Consider the following 20,478-nt stretch of genomic DNA (forward strand, 5'->3'; position numbering starts at 1 on the left):
AATAAAAGAAAGTAAAAATTGAGTACCTAATACCTAAACATGTCCATTCCAAGGTTACTTTTCTGTCACATCTATTGATTAGCTCACAGTTCAGCTGATCTTTACAGTCAAGCACAGTGACTCCACTTGTTCCACATATGCCATTACAACAAAAAAATTCCACACTTAGATTTTAAAATTTCTCTTTGAGTTTACATTGATAAATTAATAACTGTATTGTAGCATTATTGGCATTTCTGCTCTTGCCCCAGCTCAGTTTCATCCTCAGAACTGCACTGATCCATACACGAGCAAAACACAGAACAAAAGTTTTCTCAGCATTTCCTTCCCCCCGGTCTTTCCACCTTCTAAAATCCACTGAGGAAGTACCTATAATACAGAAATATTTCAGGAAGAGCTTTCATATTATTGGAGAATTCTCTTTCACAGAGCAATTCAATCCGTGACACAGTTTTGCATTCAACCGCATTAAAAGAAGTATAAGGCCTAGAAGTCTTCTGATTTTACAATAAATTAAAATAATAACCCTAACTCTGAACAATTGTCAGTGACAGATACTTGAATGATGCATCATAATGCAAGCTTGCTACTTGTTTTTTAAAATGTTTACTACCTCTTACTGGCAGAATTCTCAGCTTTTATTAACAACCGAACTATTAAACGTAGGAGATAAAGGAAGAAAAAAAACCAACCAAAACCCTGGATCTATTTTTTATTTTCAGGGAGCTATACCAGCATCCCACATGAGATCACAGCCAACTCTGTACCACAGTGAGAGTGGCACTGAGCCACAGCTAATAAACCATGCTGAGAGGAAGAGCGTGTTGGCTTGTACTCAGCACTGTGCTACAGACATTTTATAACCAGCCAGCTCAGAGTACTCACTTGTCCTTATTTGTCAAAAGCTACTAACTAGGGAGTAAGTAAATTACATTAATTACATAATCTAAATATAAAATGTATAAAATATGTTCCATGTTATAACAGCGTAATTAGAAACAGTGTGTTATTCCATGAGAATGATGCAAAGGAATTGTTCTTAGTAGCAAATATAACTCATTAATACCCATTTGATATCTTTCAAATTAAAATTGGGAAAAAGCTACTTGACAAATTTTCAGTGACTTTTTTCACTTTAAAATGTAATGCAAGTAAAACTAAAATAGTTGTGCATCATAAAATTTTATCGAAGTTCCTCAGCGAAAGGTTCTATAAACACTTCAACATGAAATCAAATATTCAATTTTTTGGTTTGCCAGTTTCATTTCATGTTAAACATTCCACTCCTTTTTACTGGCCAAGTACAAAATATTTATTGCTTAGTTCATCCTCTTGGACTTGTGTTTTCTCAGTATTTTTAGCTCCACTTGATCACAGGGCATCTCAAATTTGACTTAAGTTATCCATTCAGTATTTCTCCCTTAATTCACACCCACACCCCCCCAACCTATCCCACTATTAGACTTTTTATTAATTGAAGTAGTAAACAAACAGAAATATGTCTTATTTCATAGCTTTCCTTTTACAAATTAACAAACAGTTCCATGAGAAAGTTTTATTTTCTACTGCCTGAAAACATGATCTGTGAAACAGGCTATTTAGAAAGGGTCTTGATTATTAGATTCTGGTTAGAATAACTCATTTTTAGCAATTTCACCAAGGGCAGTCTCTTGCCTCTGCTCAGCACAAAACCTTCAAACTTTAATTTTCCTTTTCTCAAGGCTGAGTACCATACAGTACATCACTTTCCTGCAGTATTGTTCGATTTTCCTCCTGTAACTAGCTACTGCAGAAGATGGCTATTTATCCTGTAAGATTGTTACAAGAGCACCCTTAAAAGAAGGAAAAGAGGCTGACCTGCTGCTGAACTGAACACAGCATCAACACAGGCTAATGATCAATAACTTCAGTTAGCATTTTCTTCCATGGGTTTTAAAGCGCAGCAGCAACAGAAACAGCTGTAAAATCTGAACAGTGCAGATGTATTTGAATGTCTTATTTCATCACTCACTCCTGTTCCAGAAAAATAGAATGTCAAAACATTTTCTGATAAAGCCTCTCCTCAAGAGTAGCTTCTGCTGAGGTAGAAAGGACATAAACCAGCATGGAGTCCAACTTTGGTGAAGGAAGGGACATAATTTCTGGAAGTAGTCAAATATGTACATACCTCCTTTTCATATGGCTGTCAGTGGTCTGATCCTTTGCATTACTCAGTATTCCTGTGTCTTAAGAAATACACATTTCTTTGTGCCACTGTAATTGTAGAAACTACAGATGCTTACCTATTTGTGGATACACTTAAAGTCACAGTTCTTGTGCAAATACATTAAGTTTCAAAACTTGCCCTAATGAGCCTGAATAATTTCTTATTAATGATTACTGATGTTTCATTTATCTCTTCTTTCTTCTCCAGTGATGATTTCAACATAATCCTTCTGTAAACTGAATAGAATTAACGAGTACAGAGCAACACAAAAGCTTGCTATTAGGGTAGCTAATAATCTGAGATTCTAATTTCTGTTCAAAATATTCAGTTAGTGTCCTGTGCAGAAGAACAGAAATAGTAAAAAGAAACTATCCTTTCATATGCCAAAGTAGCACCAAAAATTCATGGTCTTAAGAAGCCTCTGTATATATGGACCACTGCCTTAAACAAAGAGGAAAATCATGGGAGAGACTGACAGAAAGAAAAGATGTGAAGAATGAAGATGCCTCTGATAAATAAACAAACTCTTTATTAATAAGCTCTCATTTGAGAGCTGCTTTTCCACATAACACAAGATTTTGGACAGGAACAGTTCTAATTAGTCTCAAGTTAAAGGGTATTAAGACCTTGTTAAAAATGGAGGCTTAAATTAGTTCTTTGTTGGGTAATGAAAGTGATTGCTAAAATGACACTGAAAGAAATTTTAAGATAAATTATTGCTGCATTAGAGAAATAATAGGAAGAAAGCATTTCTAAGTACTGCTAACTTTGAACAGATTATTGCTATCCCTTCACAGTAAGTCAGTGTATTAAGCTATACAGAAATACCCAAGAAGGCCAGCTAATTAAAAGCTTGGATGCTGGTAACAGTGTGTGACTGAAATCAAAAGTTATGACAAAACCTTCCTTGAAAGGCTATTGTTATTAATATAAGAATACTATCTGACTATTAAAAATAGCTTTTGTATATACATGCTGCAGTCATCACACTGTTCAAAATGTTTATTTCCTCATGTACACAATGAAAATAATAGTAGCAAATCAAAGATGATAAAACCCATGACTGAGGAAAAAAGAATTTCAATCCAATGAAACTTTTATCTTATATTAGAGGTCCAGAGCATCTTAAACATTCATAAACTGTAAAAGAACATAAGCAAACCCTTTAGTTTAGCATATACAATATAAATTACATTAGCATATACAATAAATTAGCTAAAAATATTAAAAGGCTTAAAAGTGCAGATGGCAGGACAAGAGAAACTCCTGAAGGAAGAAAGAAAAAAACTCTCTTCCTAAATGTAGAACTCACTGCTATCACTGGGATTTCTGAATAAAACCTTGAGCTGATAATCTCTTTTTCTACTATATCTGGGGGCATTTTTGTTTCACATATATATCTTCAAAATGTTCTGCTCAACCATGCAGGCTGAAGCAGACACACTTCTCAAAGGTGTTTGAGACAAGCAAAACCAGAAGATTTTTGCTCAATTTTGACTTTTTAAAAACACACTTCCCAAAATATTTTAACAACATAAATCTGAATTTTTCATCTACATGCAAAATATTAGAATTAAAAATAAAAAATTGTTCTGAAATCTCCAAATCTCTATGAGCTCATCTATTACTAATGCCTATAGAATCATCAGTAAATAATGAAGCACATAGAAGCACACCACCTATTTGAACACAAACATTTTCTTTAAATTTTACTCAGCTTTTGAGCACAAATTCATTCCTTGAGGATTTATTTTTAAGGTTGGTAGCTTTTAAAAAAACAATACAGAGCACACCGTTAAAAATATGAATCAGTCTGCGAAGTGTGTTTCTTCATCCCCTTATAGGCAGAACTACCCTTGAAAAGCTATTTGCCTAAGGCTCATGGCAGGCAGCATTCCTTCTCAAGCCAGGGAGAAGTAGTAAAAAACCTAAAATAACTGGATTTCTTTGCATTTTTCTGCCAAATTCCTGTTTTTAGAAGGGATTCACTGCTGAAAGATTCTGAAAAAGTGCATTTTAAAGTAAACTGTACTAAAAGAATACAGTCTGAATACAGTATCATTCTCATAAACTTAAAATACTTTATTGTAACTCTACTTATGTCAGTTTTGAAAATAAAGATTCTGAGAACCATTTTAGATGGATTTTGGGTAAGGGTATTTATTGTAGCTTGGTGGAAAGCAAATTTTGCACTTATACACAAAAAACCAAGATGATCCACCCATGTATGGGGAAGACTGGATAAGCATCACCCTATTTGGGATGAGCATTTTCTGGGTTTTGTTGCTTATTCTATGAAAACTCATCTGAAGAGTTTTAAGGTTTCAAGATTATTCAAAACTCAAGCACCTTCTGGAATTTTTCTTTATGGTTTGGACTTTGCAAAAGAAACCTGAAATACGATTGTATAATACTCTTGAAGCCTCTGATCTTCCCCTGAAATTCATGCATGTTTAGATGAAGATGAGATTCTAAACTGTATAAAACTGTTAAGATAGGTTGAATTAAAATTCTTTCAAGTATTGTTCCCTAATTTTCACAGCACTGAAAACGCAGTAGAGTAGGCACAATGCAGAGTTTCCTGAACAAAATGCCAACGGTGTGGGTACAGCTCGAGCTCCAGGCACAAAATGGACACAACAGCTGCTCATGGTACCACACACTGCTTCTCAGTCCTGAATCCTGCAGCCATCCCAGAACTACAGTGCTACAAATCTCTCAGCCACATTGCCCTCTAATCTGTTTTTCTGGATGTGAAAACCAAAACAAAATTACATATTAATGTATTTCCGAGATTATTTGCAATCTATATAGTGAATGTCTTGCCTGGTTCTGTTAGAACAGTATTTTTTATATTAGCAAAAAAGGGAAATACGTTAAAGGAATCTTTATGTGCACCTTTTGGAAAAATGGAACACAGTAGACTAAAAGTCACCACCTCGTAAATAATAATTACATCTTTTGTTAAAATGGAGAAGAGGTTCCAGTCACACATTCCCACATTTAATAGCTCCTCCATGAACTATTCTGGTTTTGAACACTTGCCACTGAACATTTCCACACACTATATTAAGCTATAGAGCATATTAATTGCGTAGAATCCTTGTGACAATGAGAAAAATACTGAATGAAGAGGGGTTGAGGAAAAAAAAGAACCTGAATGTGCATTTTTAAAATAGGTGTTACAATCATGTCAGTCAAATGACACTCACTCCAGAGCAACCTGTATTTTCTAAGTCAATCACCTATCTGAAAATGACACCAATAACAAATTCCAAAAGGATGCACTGGATTTCCAACCACAAATGTAGACAGATACATTCTTGTATCTGAAACCAAATAATGAATACAAAATAGAATTTTAATAGAGTAAGACTTTTTCCTTATTAGAATATAAGGAAGGGGATAAAAATGGAGGTAAGAAGAGAGATACTATAGTTAAAGAAAGACCAAAAAGCTTAAAACAGAATTAGTAAGGGTATATGTTTTAAATGGAAGCATTTACTGCTGTAGTATAACTGTGTTTCTTTGACGTAGTCTGTGGAAAATCACTTGAGGTAACTTTTCAACCCTTAATATGTCAGTTTTGAGCTCAATGCTGTCTTCATACATAAAAACTACTTAAGTCCTGGTTATACTCTTGTGGTGTTTATATGGTAACATGGATAAAGGGAAAAAGAGTAAGTGAAGAATCCATGGTAAAATTCAAGCTGTAGTGAAAGAATGTGAGAAAAGCATACATTAAAAACCCACAAGATTTACTGTAGCATAGCTATACTTTTCTTTCTTAAGCCACCATCTGTAGAGATTTCTACTGTACACTGCTAAGAAGTGATTTTACAGGAGTCCCCCACAAAAGTTATGGCAGGACAATACTAATTAAGAAAGCAATCTAGAATTGAAATGCAGTGAATGTTGCATAAAAGCATGAACAGATCTGTGCATAGCAATTTTCTGTATATCAGTGTCAGAACCATTCCTAAGATGTGCAGCAATGGCTTCCTTTACATCTCTATTCTATTACAATATTTCAGTAGCAGATGATGCAATCCCCCAATCTATACTGCAAAGAGGCACACAAATTTCACAGAGACCTTCTCTAAATAAGGCATTCCTTCAAGTCATTATAGCTTAGACAAAAAGCAGCCCCTCATACAAAGAGAGGCCAGGGGTCAGCTCACAATTGCTTTTCAGAGCAGTTCAGAAGATCATTTAGTAATTTTTACTAGTGAGATTAGAAAAGAGCAATTTTCTATCATGTAGAAATTTCAAAGCCACGTAGAGATGGTTTTGTTCCTCCATTTCTGGGAGTTCCAAACTTCAGTTTAGCCATGTCAGGGAAGCCTGCTCTACTTTGAGGGAAAAGTGTTTGCTCACGCAATGGAAAAATTGTTCAAGTTTGTGGGTGCTCCACTCTTTATGAAAGTACTACTCCTGAAAGAAGTATATAAAAATTGCCATAGCAGCTCAGTCCAAATGTGCACACAAGTCAGTATGATGTTTCTGGTGCTAAGAAACAAATACTTAGGGAATAAACACATGACACAGAACATGATTTGTTTCCTGGTACACACTTTTCACCTCTTGCTGCCTTCAGTTCAGGAGCTTTCCTGACCTAGATGCTGCATGCAGTTAAGTGGCTTTAGCAGCCACAGTAGGCCTATCAGCCTAATTCCTTTATTTCTATCTATCATTTATACTCCAGGCTTCCATATGATGTTACATCAATTATGAAACATCCAGTTCTGCTACACTTGTACAAGTATGTAATTTTATTAATTTTAAAACTGCTGCTCGATTTTTTTCCTGTCACAATTTGTGATCTGTGAAAAACAGTGAATAATTGCCTCTGACTTTTTTTTAATGCTGTTCATTCTGTATACCTCTGCCATATGTTGTTTCTTCGTTAAAGTGAAAAATTCTAGTCTATTTTGTTTCTTTGTGTGGAAGCTGTTCCAAATCTCTGCTTAATCTTATCATCCATACCATATCCCCAACTAGAAGTTAATAAAGTAGTCAAGACTTGAGCAGATCTGAGGTTTATAGTCATATAAATAGGTCTTCTGTTTGGTACTTGATTTTTTTAGTAAGTACTGTTATTTTAAAAGTTCTTTTCTGAGTATACAGAAACACACTTAATGCACTATAAATCCTTTCAGAGCATTATCTTAGGAAATGCAGTTTAAGCTAAGATCAGCACTGGACCACTTCTTACCTGTAGATACATACACAAAAAGAAAAAGTGTAGACACTATGAGAAGACAACCCCCTTTAAATACCCAGAAAAGAACAGATTATAAATAGAAATAACTAAAGTGTGAAAGCATGAAGTCAGGTGAAGAGCCGGGCTAGTGTGATTCGGATGAAGTCTTGAGGTGGCAAATAGGCTACAAGAAACTGTTTGAGTTTTGAAAGTCATAGATCCTCAGAGAGTGGAAAGCTGACAAAAATAGCAAATGCCATGAAAAGACCCCTCCAAAAGAAGCCTGAAGTTAAAAGTTCAAGTAAGGCAAGATTAGGTCACCAAGAGAAGACTAGAGAATACAGCTAGAAGCTGTGGTGGATTTGGGTTGGACAAGAAGAAAAAATGCAAAGCCAGAGAGGTGTACAGCAAAACGCCTCAAGGAAATCCCTATTATTACACATTAAGATTTTAAAAATAATTTGGACTGTGGTTTTAAAAAATGGAATATTGACCAGGAAGCTGAGCTGCTATGCCATTATAATCCAAAGCAAATGATGGGCTGTAAAATTTTATTCAATCAAATGACCATTTTACATTCTACTCCCATCTATTCTTATTAATTATTAGTGCAAATGATTACAGAAAGAAGTCTTCTGGTACTTAATTCTGAGACTGCGACAACACTTGTACATACTCAATTTTCCTACTTCTTCTGTAAGTCATTCTGGTCTGGTCCTGAATATATCCAAACACACAGGAAGCTTGTCTATATTCCTTCCAAATGCAAAAGGAAAAAGTAATTACAAAAATTATTTACAATTTTTTTAATTACAAAAAGTATTAAAATTATAGTATTACTCACATGTGACCTAAATCTGATTGGGATGGAGTTGTCTTTATTCACAGAAGGTGCTGCACCAGAATTGCTGTGTTATGGATTTGTGCCTGAACAGTGCTGATAACACACGAACGTTTTCCCTGTGGTTGAACAGTGCTTGTTAAACATCAAGACCTTTTCTTTCCCTTCTCTGCCACCCTAGTAAGTGAGGCTGGGGATAGGAAAGAGCTGGGAGTGAGCACAGCCAGCAATGCTGACCAAATACCATACTCTATACCATAACATTGTGCCCAGCAATAAATGCTGAAGGAAAGGAGGAGGAAGAGGAGTAACATTAGACATTGCAGTATTTGTCTTCTCATGCAATTCTTGTGCGTGCTGAGGCCTGGCTTCCCAGAAATTGGCAAAGTATCTGACTGCTGATGGGAAATATTAAATCTCTTTCTTGTACTACTGGAGAATAATAGTTATTAAGAAAACAGGATTTAAAAATTGCATTTGGAAAAATAAAAAATTGACATGGATTTGAAGTTAGAAACAGAGAGGGCAATTTTAAAATGAAGGTTTAAATCAAACATAGAAATAACTTTTAATCAACTGTGATACTGGCTAGACTAAAACTTGATCAAGATTTCTGAACCTGTGTCCTATGTATTTCTTTTCAGACATCGAAGAGCAAACATAATGGAACAGAGCAGGAAGGGCATAGTTTTTCTTTTGAATCCTTAAAAAATTTTGTAACATTTTCATTTATTTTCCTAAATGAAAGTTTAAGTACATTTAATAATAATAACAACAAACCTTAAATCTGAACATGAAGGATCTAGTAAATCTCCATAACCAATGATGAAGTTTCTTATTTCAACAAACAGGATATATTCTTACACATCCTATAAGCAGAGAAAATCCCTAAACTTGTTAAGATAGAGGTTCCTGGCTAGCAAGCTTGGAGCAGCGCATCCCTGCAACATAGAGAAGTACAATACTTAATTCTGAAACTAGTACTAGAACTGAAAAGAGAGATAGAATACCCAAGATGCAGCTGCCATGCAAACAACCAACCCTCTCCCCTCAAAAATACTTATCAGCCCAGACACAGTTCTGGGGCTGCACAGCCTCTAGTTCTAGAACAACTTATGCAGCTCCTTGATTAGCTCATAAATTTCTTAATTGCAGGCTACCACAGGGTGTTCCAAGAGCAAAAAGAGGAAATTTCCTTCTAAGAATTTGGTAGCTGTGTGATAAGAGAAGACATGTTTGTTGTAAATGTAACTACTATTGGTAGATAAAGCTGACATGGAGCTTTAAAGAGGTTACAGGAGACTGCTTTGGGCCAAGATCTAAAAATCATTAGAGTTGAAAGTTACTAAGTGCTTAAAAACCACGTTTTCTTGTGTTCTGCTTTGCACAGTCTGCTTCTATGGGTTTGCTTCAGACAGATGAAGTTGTTGCTATAGGTTTATGAGTCATTAAGCTTAAACAGCCAAAGGACACAAAAAGGCTATATTAGCCTTTTTTGCTAGAAACTGCCAAGGAATCTTGTAGGTTGAGAATTCTTTTTCTTGAAGTGCAAGAAACAGAGAAAACATTTAGGGACTGGTTCATATGACTGGAGGTAAAAAAGATTTGGCAAATGAACAACAAGAGCATCCTCTGTGATACATTTGGTGGAGGCTGGCTGGACTACGGAGAAGGCAAGTGGGTAAACTGGCTGGAGAAGAAACCCTAGCCACTTAAGGTCTTAACCATATTTTAATTATCTTGATGGAAGAGCAAATACAATTTTTTAAGGCACACAAAAACTCTGCTTGCAGTTGAAGCAGATAAAGGTTTGTCTCAATCTCCCAGATCAATGAGAAACCATAAGGATAGCATGAAGCCAATTTTATATATATCAACTTTTAAGAAGTTACTTATTAGATTAGACTCATCCTCATGAATTCCTTTATGCAGGTCTCAGATCTTTGGAAGTTTGTCAAGTACAACTTTTTTCATTAGATTCAATGGTTAAAATAGGCAGCACTTCTGTAATGCTCAGCATTGCTTCTCTGCATAACAGTCTGGGCTACCACAGACAGCTCTCCAGCCATCCTAATAAAGATAACCTGATAAAATCACCCAATGTTTAGAGAGGACCTCAGGAGGCAAGAGAAGCACAGAACTATTTTTGTAAGCCTATCAGGGAAAACATGCTAATACAGTCAAATAATGGACAAAAAACTGAGCATGAGCTCCCACTAGAAGGTTGCTGCACAGCAAGATAACTGTGGATAGAATTACCAAATAAATGTTTCCTCTCTCTACAGCATTATTGAGACCAGCAGTTAAGTAAAAGATACAGGCGTGACATTCATATGTAGTAACAGGCATTGAAAAACTAGAAAGGCTGCACAAAGGGGAGAGGGTGTGAACTGGTATCCTCACAACACTGAATTTGCAATCTTCAGCAAGACAGAATATGTCACTGGTTTTAAAATGATGAGCAAAACACAGAAAGTATAAGCCACAATACTTCCAGTTTTCCTCAAAAATTGCTAGATAGGTTCCTCCATGTGAAGATGGAAACTCACTAATAGGTCTATTACCATTTTGGTTGTCTTTCTAATGCAATTACATGGAGAGTAAACAACATCTTCTTCTCACAATTTTGTCTTCTCTGTAGTACACACTCATTAAAACAAGTTCTAATTTCCTGTCAAATTTACCTGTTCTTACATTTTATATTTATCTACTCTCATAATCGGTATGAAGGAGACATGAAACACAGTTTAGATGTGATGCGATTTTGCCTAGAAAGAAGTTATTCAGAATCTCTTGGATATTGTTCATCTCAAAGAAGCTCTGAAGATGTTTCCAAAACAAATGCATCAGTGATTATCTGCAGCTGCAGCTACTGAATTGCACAGAAAGATTAAAAGCATCCTCTTTTCTGATTAGACAAGTATTTTATGAACTTTGTGTGGACATACGGGCTAGAACTGAAAGGAACATGTTATAAAGTGATGCTAAGAACTAAAACTTTGGAATCTCTATACACAGAACTTCTGCTTGAAGTAGGTGGACCTATACCCTTAACATTCTAATGATCTGATGGTTCACTCTTCAGGTGTATTTAAGTAACTTCAAGTGAGAAAAAAAAAGTAGTAGTAAAAATCCTAGAAGTTTCAGGTGATAGACATATTGCATTGTACGTATCCCATTTCTCTCCTGAGCACAGATTGGCTATTGAGGGTGGAAAAGGACAGGAAGACAGAGGAGTGCACACACTTCTGTCTGCTCATGAGCAAGGGGTCAAATGAACTCATCAATATGTTTCACTTTCCTTGAGCATGAGCCTTTTGCCTTGCTAGAGAGCCTCAAAGATCTCCCCACAAAAGCAGGACTCTGCTAGCATCTTAAGCTGTTTCACTGCATTTTACTTCAGCTGATTAAAGTCTGAACCATCATCTAAGAACCAGCAGCCTAGTCCCTCCAATTGCACCTGCTCTCTGCAGCTCTGTTGTTTAGGACAATGAATGGAAAGATATCTCTAGTCTTCTCCCCAGTCTGTAACTCCTCACTTCAGGTTAATTTGATATGCTTGGTGTTTTGGGGTTTTTTCCCTTTAGCAGAATTTTCATTTTTATTGACACACAGTAAATTGTGAGTTAATTGCATACAAGTATAGGTGATCAAACTACTGATTTGAGCAGCAGAGCCTTTATTAGCATTGCTGAGAGAACTGAAAGCAGATTAAGTTTACAGTCCTGCTCCAGCTGGGAAATCATCTGGAGAAAAAGGGCTACTCTGACAATTATGCATACTTGATATAAATCAAACATTAATGAAAAAACCAACAGTGCTAATTTACAGTTTCATCTCAATGTAAAGACACACTTTCAGCTGTCCAAAAAAAGGCCTTCTGCAATAACAAAACAGAAGTAGTCTGTTGCAGAGCCAAGAGTGGCAAACTAAGAGGGACAGAGCCATTTGCAGAGAAAGCATGAGAATTTATGTAAATCTAATGTTTGCATCTGAGATTATAAAGAAAAAGAGGCAGTGCATCTACAGTCAGCACAAACAAGCACTAAAGAAGTCCTAAAGTGTAAATATTAAACAGGTTAGAGGATTAATCAAATGCTATTTTATGATTCCAGGCATTATTACAGGTATCAATCATAGCCAAATAGGCATAAAATTTTAATTAAACTTTATTCTTTATCGCAAAAAAAAGATTAAAACATCTCTTTGTCTGGCACTCCCCTGCTTCATCCCAGTGCTGTCCTTTGCATAACAAAGAATTAAGATCCCATGGGATCTTAAGAGTCACCCACAGAAGGCTGGGTTGGACAATATTGCCTTAGATGATTTCTTCATTTTGGAGATTCACACACACTATTACACATTTTGCAAGAACTCTTTATAGGTGTTCAGTCATAATACAGCAAGAATTTCAATTTGGAAAGAAACCCAAGTCTATACATTCCTAGAATTCGTCAGGAAGAGGACATTTTTCTTGCACTGTAATGTCATATAGCAAAGTATCATAAGCAGCCCTTGAAACCTAACATGTATTGATACTTTACTTAGTCTTTCAAAGTGACAAAAAACCAAAAATACTCAAAAAACCACCACTCAACAGAAAAATTCTGAAAATTAAGACCTTTAAAATAGCCTTGACTTCAGCACTTAAACAGTAACTATTAAAAACTTATCTATTGCATTCACTCTGTACATATCAAGCAACAATTATACTTGCTCCTTGTACCTCTATCATTTCAGATCTATAAATCATCAGTTACATACACACAGTCAAAATTGCCCGAGAATGCATGTACATGTGCATATATGTCATTTACCTACAGGAACATAACAAAATTAATTCTGCATCTACCTCCCTCCCAAATAAGATGCCAAATACACCTTATTTTTCACCAGTTCTCAATCAATACTGAAAAATCTGCTCTTTCAGCAGCAAGGACCATCACATTAGATCTCACTGTGGACTGCACTGCCATTCATGTTAAAAATACGTGAATTTTTTTTCTCTTTTTCCCTTCCCTCATAACAAGTGGTACACTCACACACTAGCAAGAACATTTTCAGCTACTACTAAAGTTAACGGACGAGAAAAAACCTCACAAACCCAAAAAACAAACAAAAAACTGAACGACAAAGGAGGTCTGATACAATTTCAAGTCTGGCTCAGAGCTCATGAGATTGAATTTTATTTTAGAGAAAGATCCAATACTGAGATAAAGACCAGCAGTCTTGCGATGAAGCAAAATTTAGACCATGTGCACATATACTTCAATTGAAACAGGTAGTAGAGGAAGAAACACACATCAGCTGTATGAAATCAGATACAAAGAAAACAGATTCTAGATGTTAAGGTAATTAACAATAACTTCGTTACTCAGTAATATTCTAATTTATATGCAATCCTCCTTAAAAAGGGAGGGGCAACAATGTGCATACAAGTCCTCTATAGAAATACCAGCATGCACAATCTGTTACCTCTGATGACTCTTAAACCTTTCACTGTATGTGCTCTCTGGATGTTACTTCAGAATTATATTAGAAACAAGGTGGTTTTAATAATACTTGCTTGTATTAAAGACTAACAAGTTGGCAAGCATAAACCACTAAAGCATTATGTGTACTTCATCATACTACTTCTGTATATAATTACAAAACTACTCACAAGGATATCAGGAAGAAGCTTTCTTTGCTTAGCAATAAGAGCCAGATACTCACAAAGAAGGGTCTTGGACCAGATCTTTAAGGTTTATCCCACTACGATCCTCGGCAAGGTTCCTGAAGCAACTGTCACTCACTAAAAAAAATAGAAATAAAATTTAAACAAAACAAAATGAAACAAACAAAATAAAATAGGAAAAAAAGAGGTGGAAATTTAACAACAGAGCACATTTATTTTGATTAACTAAAAATGCTTTTTGGCGTTGGCTGGAATTTGAACAGTCATATATAAAGTTTGATTTTCACTCAGGTTCCACCTAAGTCAAAGAAAAGTCAACTCAATGGAAAGTGAAAAACACTGTATCACAGCTTATGCAGAAATAAACTGCATAAATTCCAGGTGGTGAACTTACTACTTGTCCACCTGAAGGCAAAGGAAATCTCAAACACGTGGATGCACAGGTACACACTTGTCCATACATTTAACAGGAGAGTCTTTAATGCACTGATCAATATACTTAACCAGAAACAGTGAGAGCTCCTATGTATTTAAGTTCATAGTTATTCATGGGTTAGCAAAAATGTTTAATATGAGCAATAACCAAAACAAGTAATTAAGAGCAAAGTTTACTCAAGCAACTTATAAATAACTTTATGTAAAGCAGCTAGTTACTGTAATAACTGAAATTACAGTAAATGTCACAGAAGTTCTAAAGAGTATTAGTGTGCTTTCATTTTCTTCACTAATTAAAAGAAAAAAACAACAGAAGAGACTTAAACCTCAAACTCCAAATTTGTTCTCTTGGCTAAGTCTCTCAGCACATGTACTCCAAGTCTAAAAGCCATCTCATTTCTCTTAAATAACATCACAGTCAGTTGGAGAGGTGGAAAAAGAGTAGTGGCACTAATACTTTTAGAACAACACAGTATCAGTTTAAAGGAATTACTTATTTCTGACTACAGCAAACTTTCTGAAGGACTCAGAGGTTGTGATATGGAGAAATCAGTGTAAGGATCAATTTCCCTTAATGGGCAAGGTAATCTGTGAGACAAAGTTTATGAAGAAATGCATTATTGAACATCTTACAACACAGAATACAGCTTCCCATTTGGTGAACAGGGATGTGTTTAAATCACTGCAAAAACAAGTGTTCCTACTTTTTTTCTCTCTAAATGCAAATTACTCTCTTTAATTTACATCTCTAAGTATTCATGCACATCACCAGCATCAAGAAAATGTAAATCATTCCCAAAATACATTGTTTTCACAGATTACAACACGTACAGTGACAGACCTACCTAACATACTACAAAACTGCAAAATGTTTCTACTAGTACCTCTCGTTGGCAATGCATCTCACAAGCGTGAAACCTGGTAAGTCTGCTGGAAAGGACAAGTCTTGGAAGAAAGCATCCCAGAAGAAGAGGCTGGGGTAGCTGATGAAACAGGTAGTAGTCCTGACCCTCATACAAAGCCTGACAGCTTACGACTGTGAGAGAGGTATTTGTCAAGTGTTGAAAACACTCACCTCAACAGGGTAATAACCAAAGGCTATCCTAAGCTTCTCTCCCCCACTGTCTCTGAAAACTGTACCTAACAATTGCCTGCTGCACACAATCCCTAGGGCTCTCTTGTCTTTGAGGTACTTGTCTCAGATCTTCATTTTAAACAATAGCTACCTGTGCTAACTAAGCCCAGACTCTCAGCTTGTTCCTCCATGACAAGTTCATAATTGCCTGCATAACAAACTGCAAGTTACCTGAACTGAGCTCACAAGCACTTCCCCCATTGCCAGGCAAGCTCTGAGTGAGCAGCTTGAGCCTTCGGGAATTTTTCATTTCCATCCCCACCTATTACACTGAACCCAAGACCCTTAAGTGGATCTCAACTCTTCAGTTAAAGGAGTAATTCCAAGATCAGCAGATCCACAAACAACCAAATGTTGGATTTTATGAGAGAAAAAATTCCCACCTGCATTGACATTTGATAGTTTATATTTGCTTCTTGTCAAGTTTAGCAACAAAACAGCAAACAGAACATTTTACCTACAGTCTTGTCCTAAATCCTACACTACCCATGTATCAGCACATCTCCCATGCTAACACAATACATCATGAATAAAAATTATGCTCAACACTGTTTTTTCACTACTGAAAAATCAAACATTTTTAAAGCATTAAATATTTAATCTAAATATGCTGCATTTCTCTATTGTCTCCTCCAATCTCCTCATGGCAAGCAATCACAGTGATAATTGAGGAAACTAGTGTCTTCATCTCAAAAGTTTTTTAAAGGGAAAATGAAAAATGACAACATAAAATTATCTTATAAGTAAAACTGGCCATTATTTATCTGTAACTCATGATGTTTAAAACACAAAATGTGTTTCAAATAAAAATGTTTAAAACTAATCCCTAAATTTGTCAGAGACAGCCTTTGTTTTACTTGTCTCAACATAAAGCCAATATTATAACACTCTTTTTATTAATGAATCTTAAAATTGCAAACCTTCCCTCTACTTAGTAGACCTTGGCAATGAAACCATTTGCTAGTAAGGCTAATTCAACATCAAATATCTGCAAACTTTGAAAAATGTATAAATCTTGTTTCCCTTGTTTTCTTCTTTGATTGTAGGAGAGTTAGAGCAATGTGTAGCTGCAAACTGGTAAGCAAGTCTCTACTTAGGGTACTGCTCTAGCTGGATTTAGAAAACACAGATGCTACAGATAAATGTAAAAAATTCCCTATCTGGTTATAACAATCAAGAATTCCAAGAGTTTAGTTAATACTAACATTTGACTATAACTACTAATAAAATGACTAGTATGGATAGCAACAGGAGAGTTTCCAGTGAGTGGAAATAATTCATTGGAATAGGCTGGAATAAGCACTTGGTCTGCATACAAGCACTGCCTTGCTCCTTCACATCCTTGCAAACGCTTAGCATAAATAAATAAAACAAATGTTCAGCAATAAATGCAAGGTGGAAGCAATCAAGCAGAGCAGGTAGTCTATTTCTCACAGCTTAGAAAACTTTAAATCAACACCACACATATTTAAAAAATAACATATAACCTAACTGAAATGAGAGCTATTTATTTTAAACAGGAGAGTGAAACTGTGATGGTATGGCAGAAATATCAGGGTGATCAATGGTGGTTTGAGGGAAACATGGACGAAAACTTTGCATCACAGCCACAAATTGTACTACAGATGCAGTAAGGCCATGCCTGACTTCTCTTTGAAGCACAACCAAGGGATACTTTTGCATAGGACATCTATATGAACACAACTCCCATACAGGGTTTTATTGCCTTGCTCCAAAATTAAATTTTTATTTTTTACCCCTCCAAAACTTTATAAAAGCTAGTATTTTAAGCATTGTTGGGTGGATGGTTTCTGGAGAGATACAGAACTGTTAGCTGGTCCTCTCTACACACACATCAAGTGGCTGAGCCTCTGGTCTGCAGTACACCCCCCACAGGTACTTCCTCAGAGAGGTGGCAAATGACTACAAAAAGAGCACCCTAAAGCATATTTGCTCCATGGAGTATTGCACATACAATGACAGTCTGTGAGGTGCCAGAAATGTTCCTGATACACCAAATATCGGCACAAACATCACAGGCATCAACTGAACAAAACACATAGTCTCAAAAACATCACAGCGAGGCAAAATCCCTGAACATGCATTGCACAAGTTTGACTTCCAAGTGAGCTGTTACATGTATCAAAGCAAACAGGATTTAGCAATAGCTCCAATTTTCCCAACATTCATCCTACTTCCAGCTCCTGGTTTCCATTACTGCTGCTCTGTTTCTCACCCCTGCCTAGTCTTGTGCCTAGGAAGTAACAGAGGTGGGAAGCTAATAAGGGAATATAGCTCTCACCTGTCAGTTACACGTACAAAATTCCCGATGGAAAGGTTAAAATCAGCATTCACACTCTAATGTGCAAACATCCAATTTACAACAGTTGTGAAGCCTTCCCACTTGGCATTTGTGGACTTCTAAATTTGTCCATGTGATTTTTTTTCCTTTGCTTTCTTTAGCAGGGTTTTAAATGAGACCATACTGAAGAGAAAGAGATTATTAGCCCGTTGATTTCCAAAATGAGAAGCTCTGTAACTCTGAAGGTAAACTAATATTTTCTTCAAGTAGTGGCAGGTCATAATCTGTTGCAAAATGTATCCTTATTTTAATTTTATTTTTAAAATGTCCTACAATTTGAAAACCATGTAGCTCCTTAAAAACGTCATTTAATCTCCTACCCCACAGAAAGTATTCCCAGTAAAGAAGAGCCCTCTTTAGATCAAATTCCAAATCTACAGCTGATAACAGTGATTTCATATTTATATGAAAAAAAATGCAATAACCACCCTCAAAAACTGAATTTCTATAGTTTAGTAAAGAAAATTACCTCCTGTTACAGGCCCCCAGCCAGGTAATAGCTAGCATTGACTCCATGCTTCTCAGAAGGCTGATCTCTCACTTTAATGTACTACACTTACCAAGAAGCCCATCACCCTTACAGACAGTCACAACACAGATGGACCCAACTGGTCCTTCAATCCAAATACCATCACCACTGGCCAATTAAGAAACGACCCTTGGGTAAACAATTCTCTGTAACACATTCCACATGTGCACAACAACAGGTGCAGCAAGTGAAGATAAGAATTGTTTATTTCTTTTTTTTTCTGATCTTCTCACAGCCTTCCCCAGGACAATGCCTGGGAAAGTTGTGCATTGCTCTCTGTGGCCAGAGAGCTCTGCCACAACCTCCCCCATACCTAAATATGTGATTCCAGAAAACTACTACTACCTGCCAGATTTTCCTCTAGGTTCCCAGAATTCAGAACTACTTTTAGATCAGTTGTGACTGCCTGTAAATAAAAATCATCTTGACAACAAAATCTTGTCATGAAGACAGTCACCAATGCACTGTTAGTTTGAAAATACATGGACTACTACAACCTCAAACAGTATGGACTGAAATATAAGATATCAGTTTCTTACATTTTTGTCCTTTAGAGATAATACCTCCTAAGTTTACTTCTTTTTCTTAAGACCTCTTCATCTACCAATAGTATTTTTGACAAGACTTTACCTTACCCCTCTTTTTACAGGCTCATTTATGAATTTAGGTTTTATAACAGATTCAGTCACCAGTTAATAAATATAAAAATATATTTAGTACACTTGGGATGTTCTGAAAAGTACTGGTCTAGCACAGTGTAGTACTCCAGTCTGGATTAGCTTGCTTCAAGAATTATTCAGAAGTCTCGTTCCAGATTCAGGTGGGGCTGTTCCATACAAACGGTCAGGATTGAAGTATTTTGCTTTTATGGGCCCAACCTTTTACACAAGGCAGCAAGCACCTTCTTTACCTATTATTCACATTGTTGACTTCAAGAAAAAACAAACGCTGGTAGGGAAGCTTAGGGTCTTAGGGTTTAGGATATAACAAGTAACAGAATTTTTTCTCAGACCTCAAAACATCTCCCCTTGAAACCTGTTTTCTCCTGCAAACACAGAATTCTTGTCCTATACATGTGCTATAGATGTCCTATAAGGCATACTTTATGGAAGGCAAAGGAAAGAGAAAGCACCAGAATATTGATTCTCTTAATATTAAAATGATTTTGAGGTATTTTATGGGTCCCATGGACAGTAACACCACAGATAAATAATGCTGCCTTTTTTCTCTGCTACTGTCACATTTTTCAAGTCAGTGCATGTCAACCAGAAAACATACACAAAACAGATGGCACATTACAGAAATTTTGTAGCACCTTCTCCAGATCTATCAAAGAAGACAGCAAATTAATTTTAAGAGAAGCATTTATACCATTTGTATATCTGCACACAAATCTCTGACGTATTTGCAGAATAAAAAGAACTACGAGTCTCCATGCAAACTGCAAATGCTTAAAATTGCCAAGAAAATATGTTGTCTGTGAGTAGCAGAAATAAGGCAGGCTGATTTCCTAAGAACTCGTGATCTAAATGCCATTTGCTATCACCACATAAATCCAGAATGGTATCCTCACAGATTGACAAAGAAGTACTATCATAAAAAGGGAGATAAGGTACTGGAACAACAGAAGGGAAAGGTTCAGGTGACCTACTGAAAAACAGGATGATCATAAACCAGAAGTACAAGTTAGACATGTGATCCTATGATTTTTCTTTTTCTAGAAAACAGAAGCAATAATGTCACTTGTAAACCAGATGTAAAGGAAGGCTGTTGTAATGATAAAGAAAAGTAAGATAGCAGGGGAAGTGAAAAGAACTTGATTAGCTTAGCAAAAAAAATCATTAGATGGTAGCTGCTGGTGAGTTTATCTAAATAGAACAGCAAAACAAATATCAGAAGGAGAAAAGAATACTATTGCAGAAAAAATTTAATTGTGAGGAAATCATAAGAAACAGAGCATAATTTTCAAAGAGTTAGAGAGGTGAACCCTCACTAAAAATCATTCAATAATAATAGTGAGGGCAAGGAAAGCACACAGACTTGTTCTCAGCAGATTTAAGGATAAATTAAATGACACAAATTGTTCTTGA

The 20,478-nt window shown here is 36.0% G+C and overlaps 1 protein-coding gene across 25 annotated transcripts in view; it reads right to left on the reverse strand.

Annotated features, from left to right (window-relative positions):
- Positions 1–20,478, reverse strand: part of GPHN (gephyrin) — a 269,940-nt gene that overhangs the window by 170,479 nt on the left and 78,983 nt on the right. For all 25 annotated transcript variants that reach the window (XM_036383547.2, XM_036383538.2, XM_036383545.2 and 22 more), the window contains exon 2: positions 13,966–14,044. In XM_036383547.2, the coding sequence (XP_036239440.1) occupies positions 13,966–14,044 (79 nt within the window). The remainder of the gene's footprint in view (positions 1–13,965; positions 14,045–20,478) is intronic.

The sequence above is a fragment of the Molothrus ater genome, chromosome 6 (genome assembly GCF_012460135.2).
Source record: "Molothrus ater isolate BHLD 08-10-18 breed brown headed cowbird chromosome 6, BPBGC_Mater_1.1, whole genome shotgun sequence".
NCBI classification, from domain to species: domain Eukaryota; kingdom Metazoa; phylum Chordata; class Aves; order Passeriformes; family Icteridae; genus Molothrus; species Molothrus ater.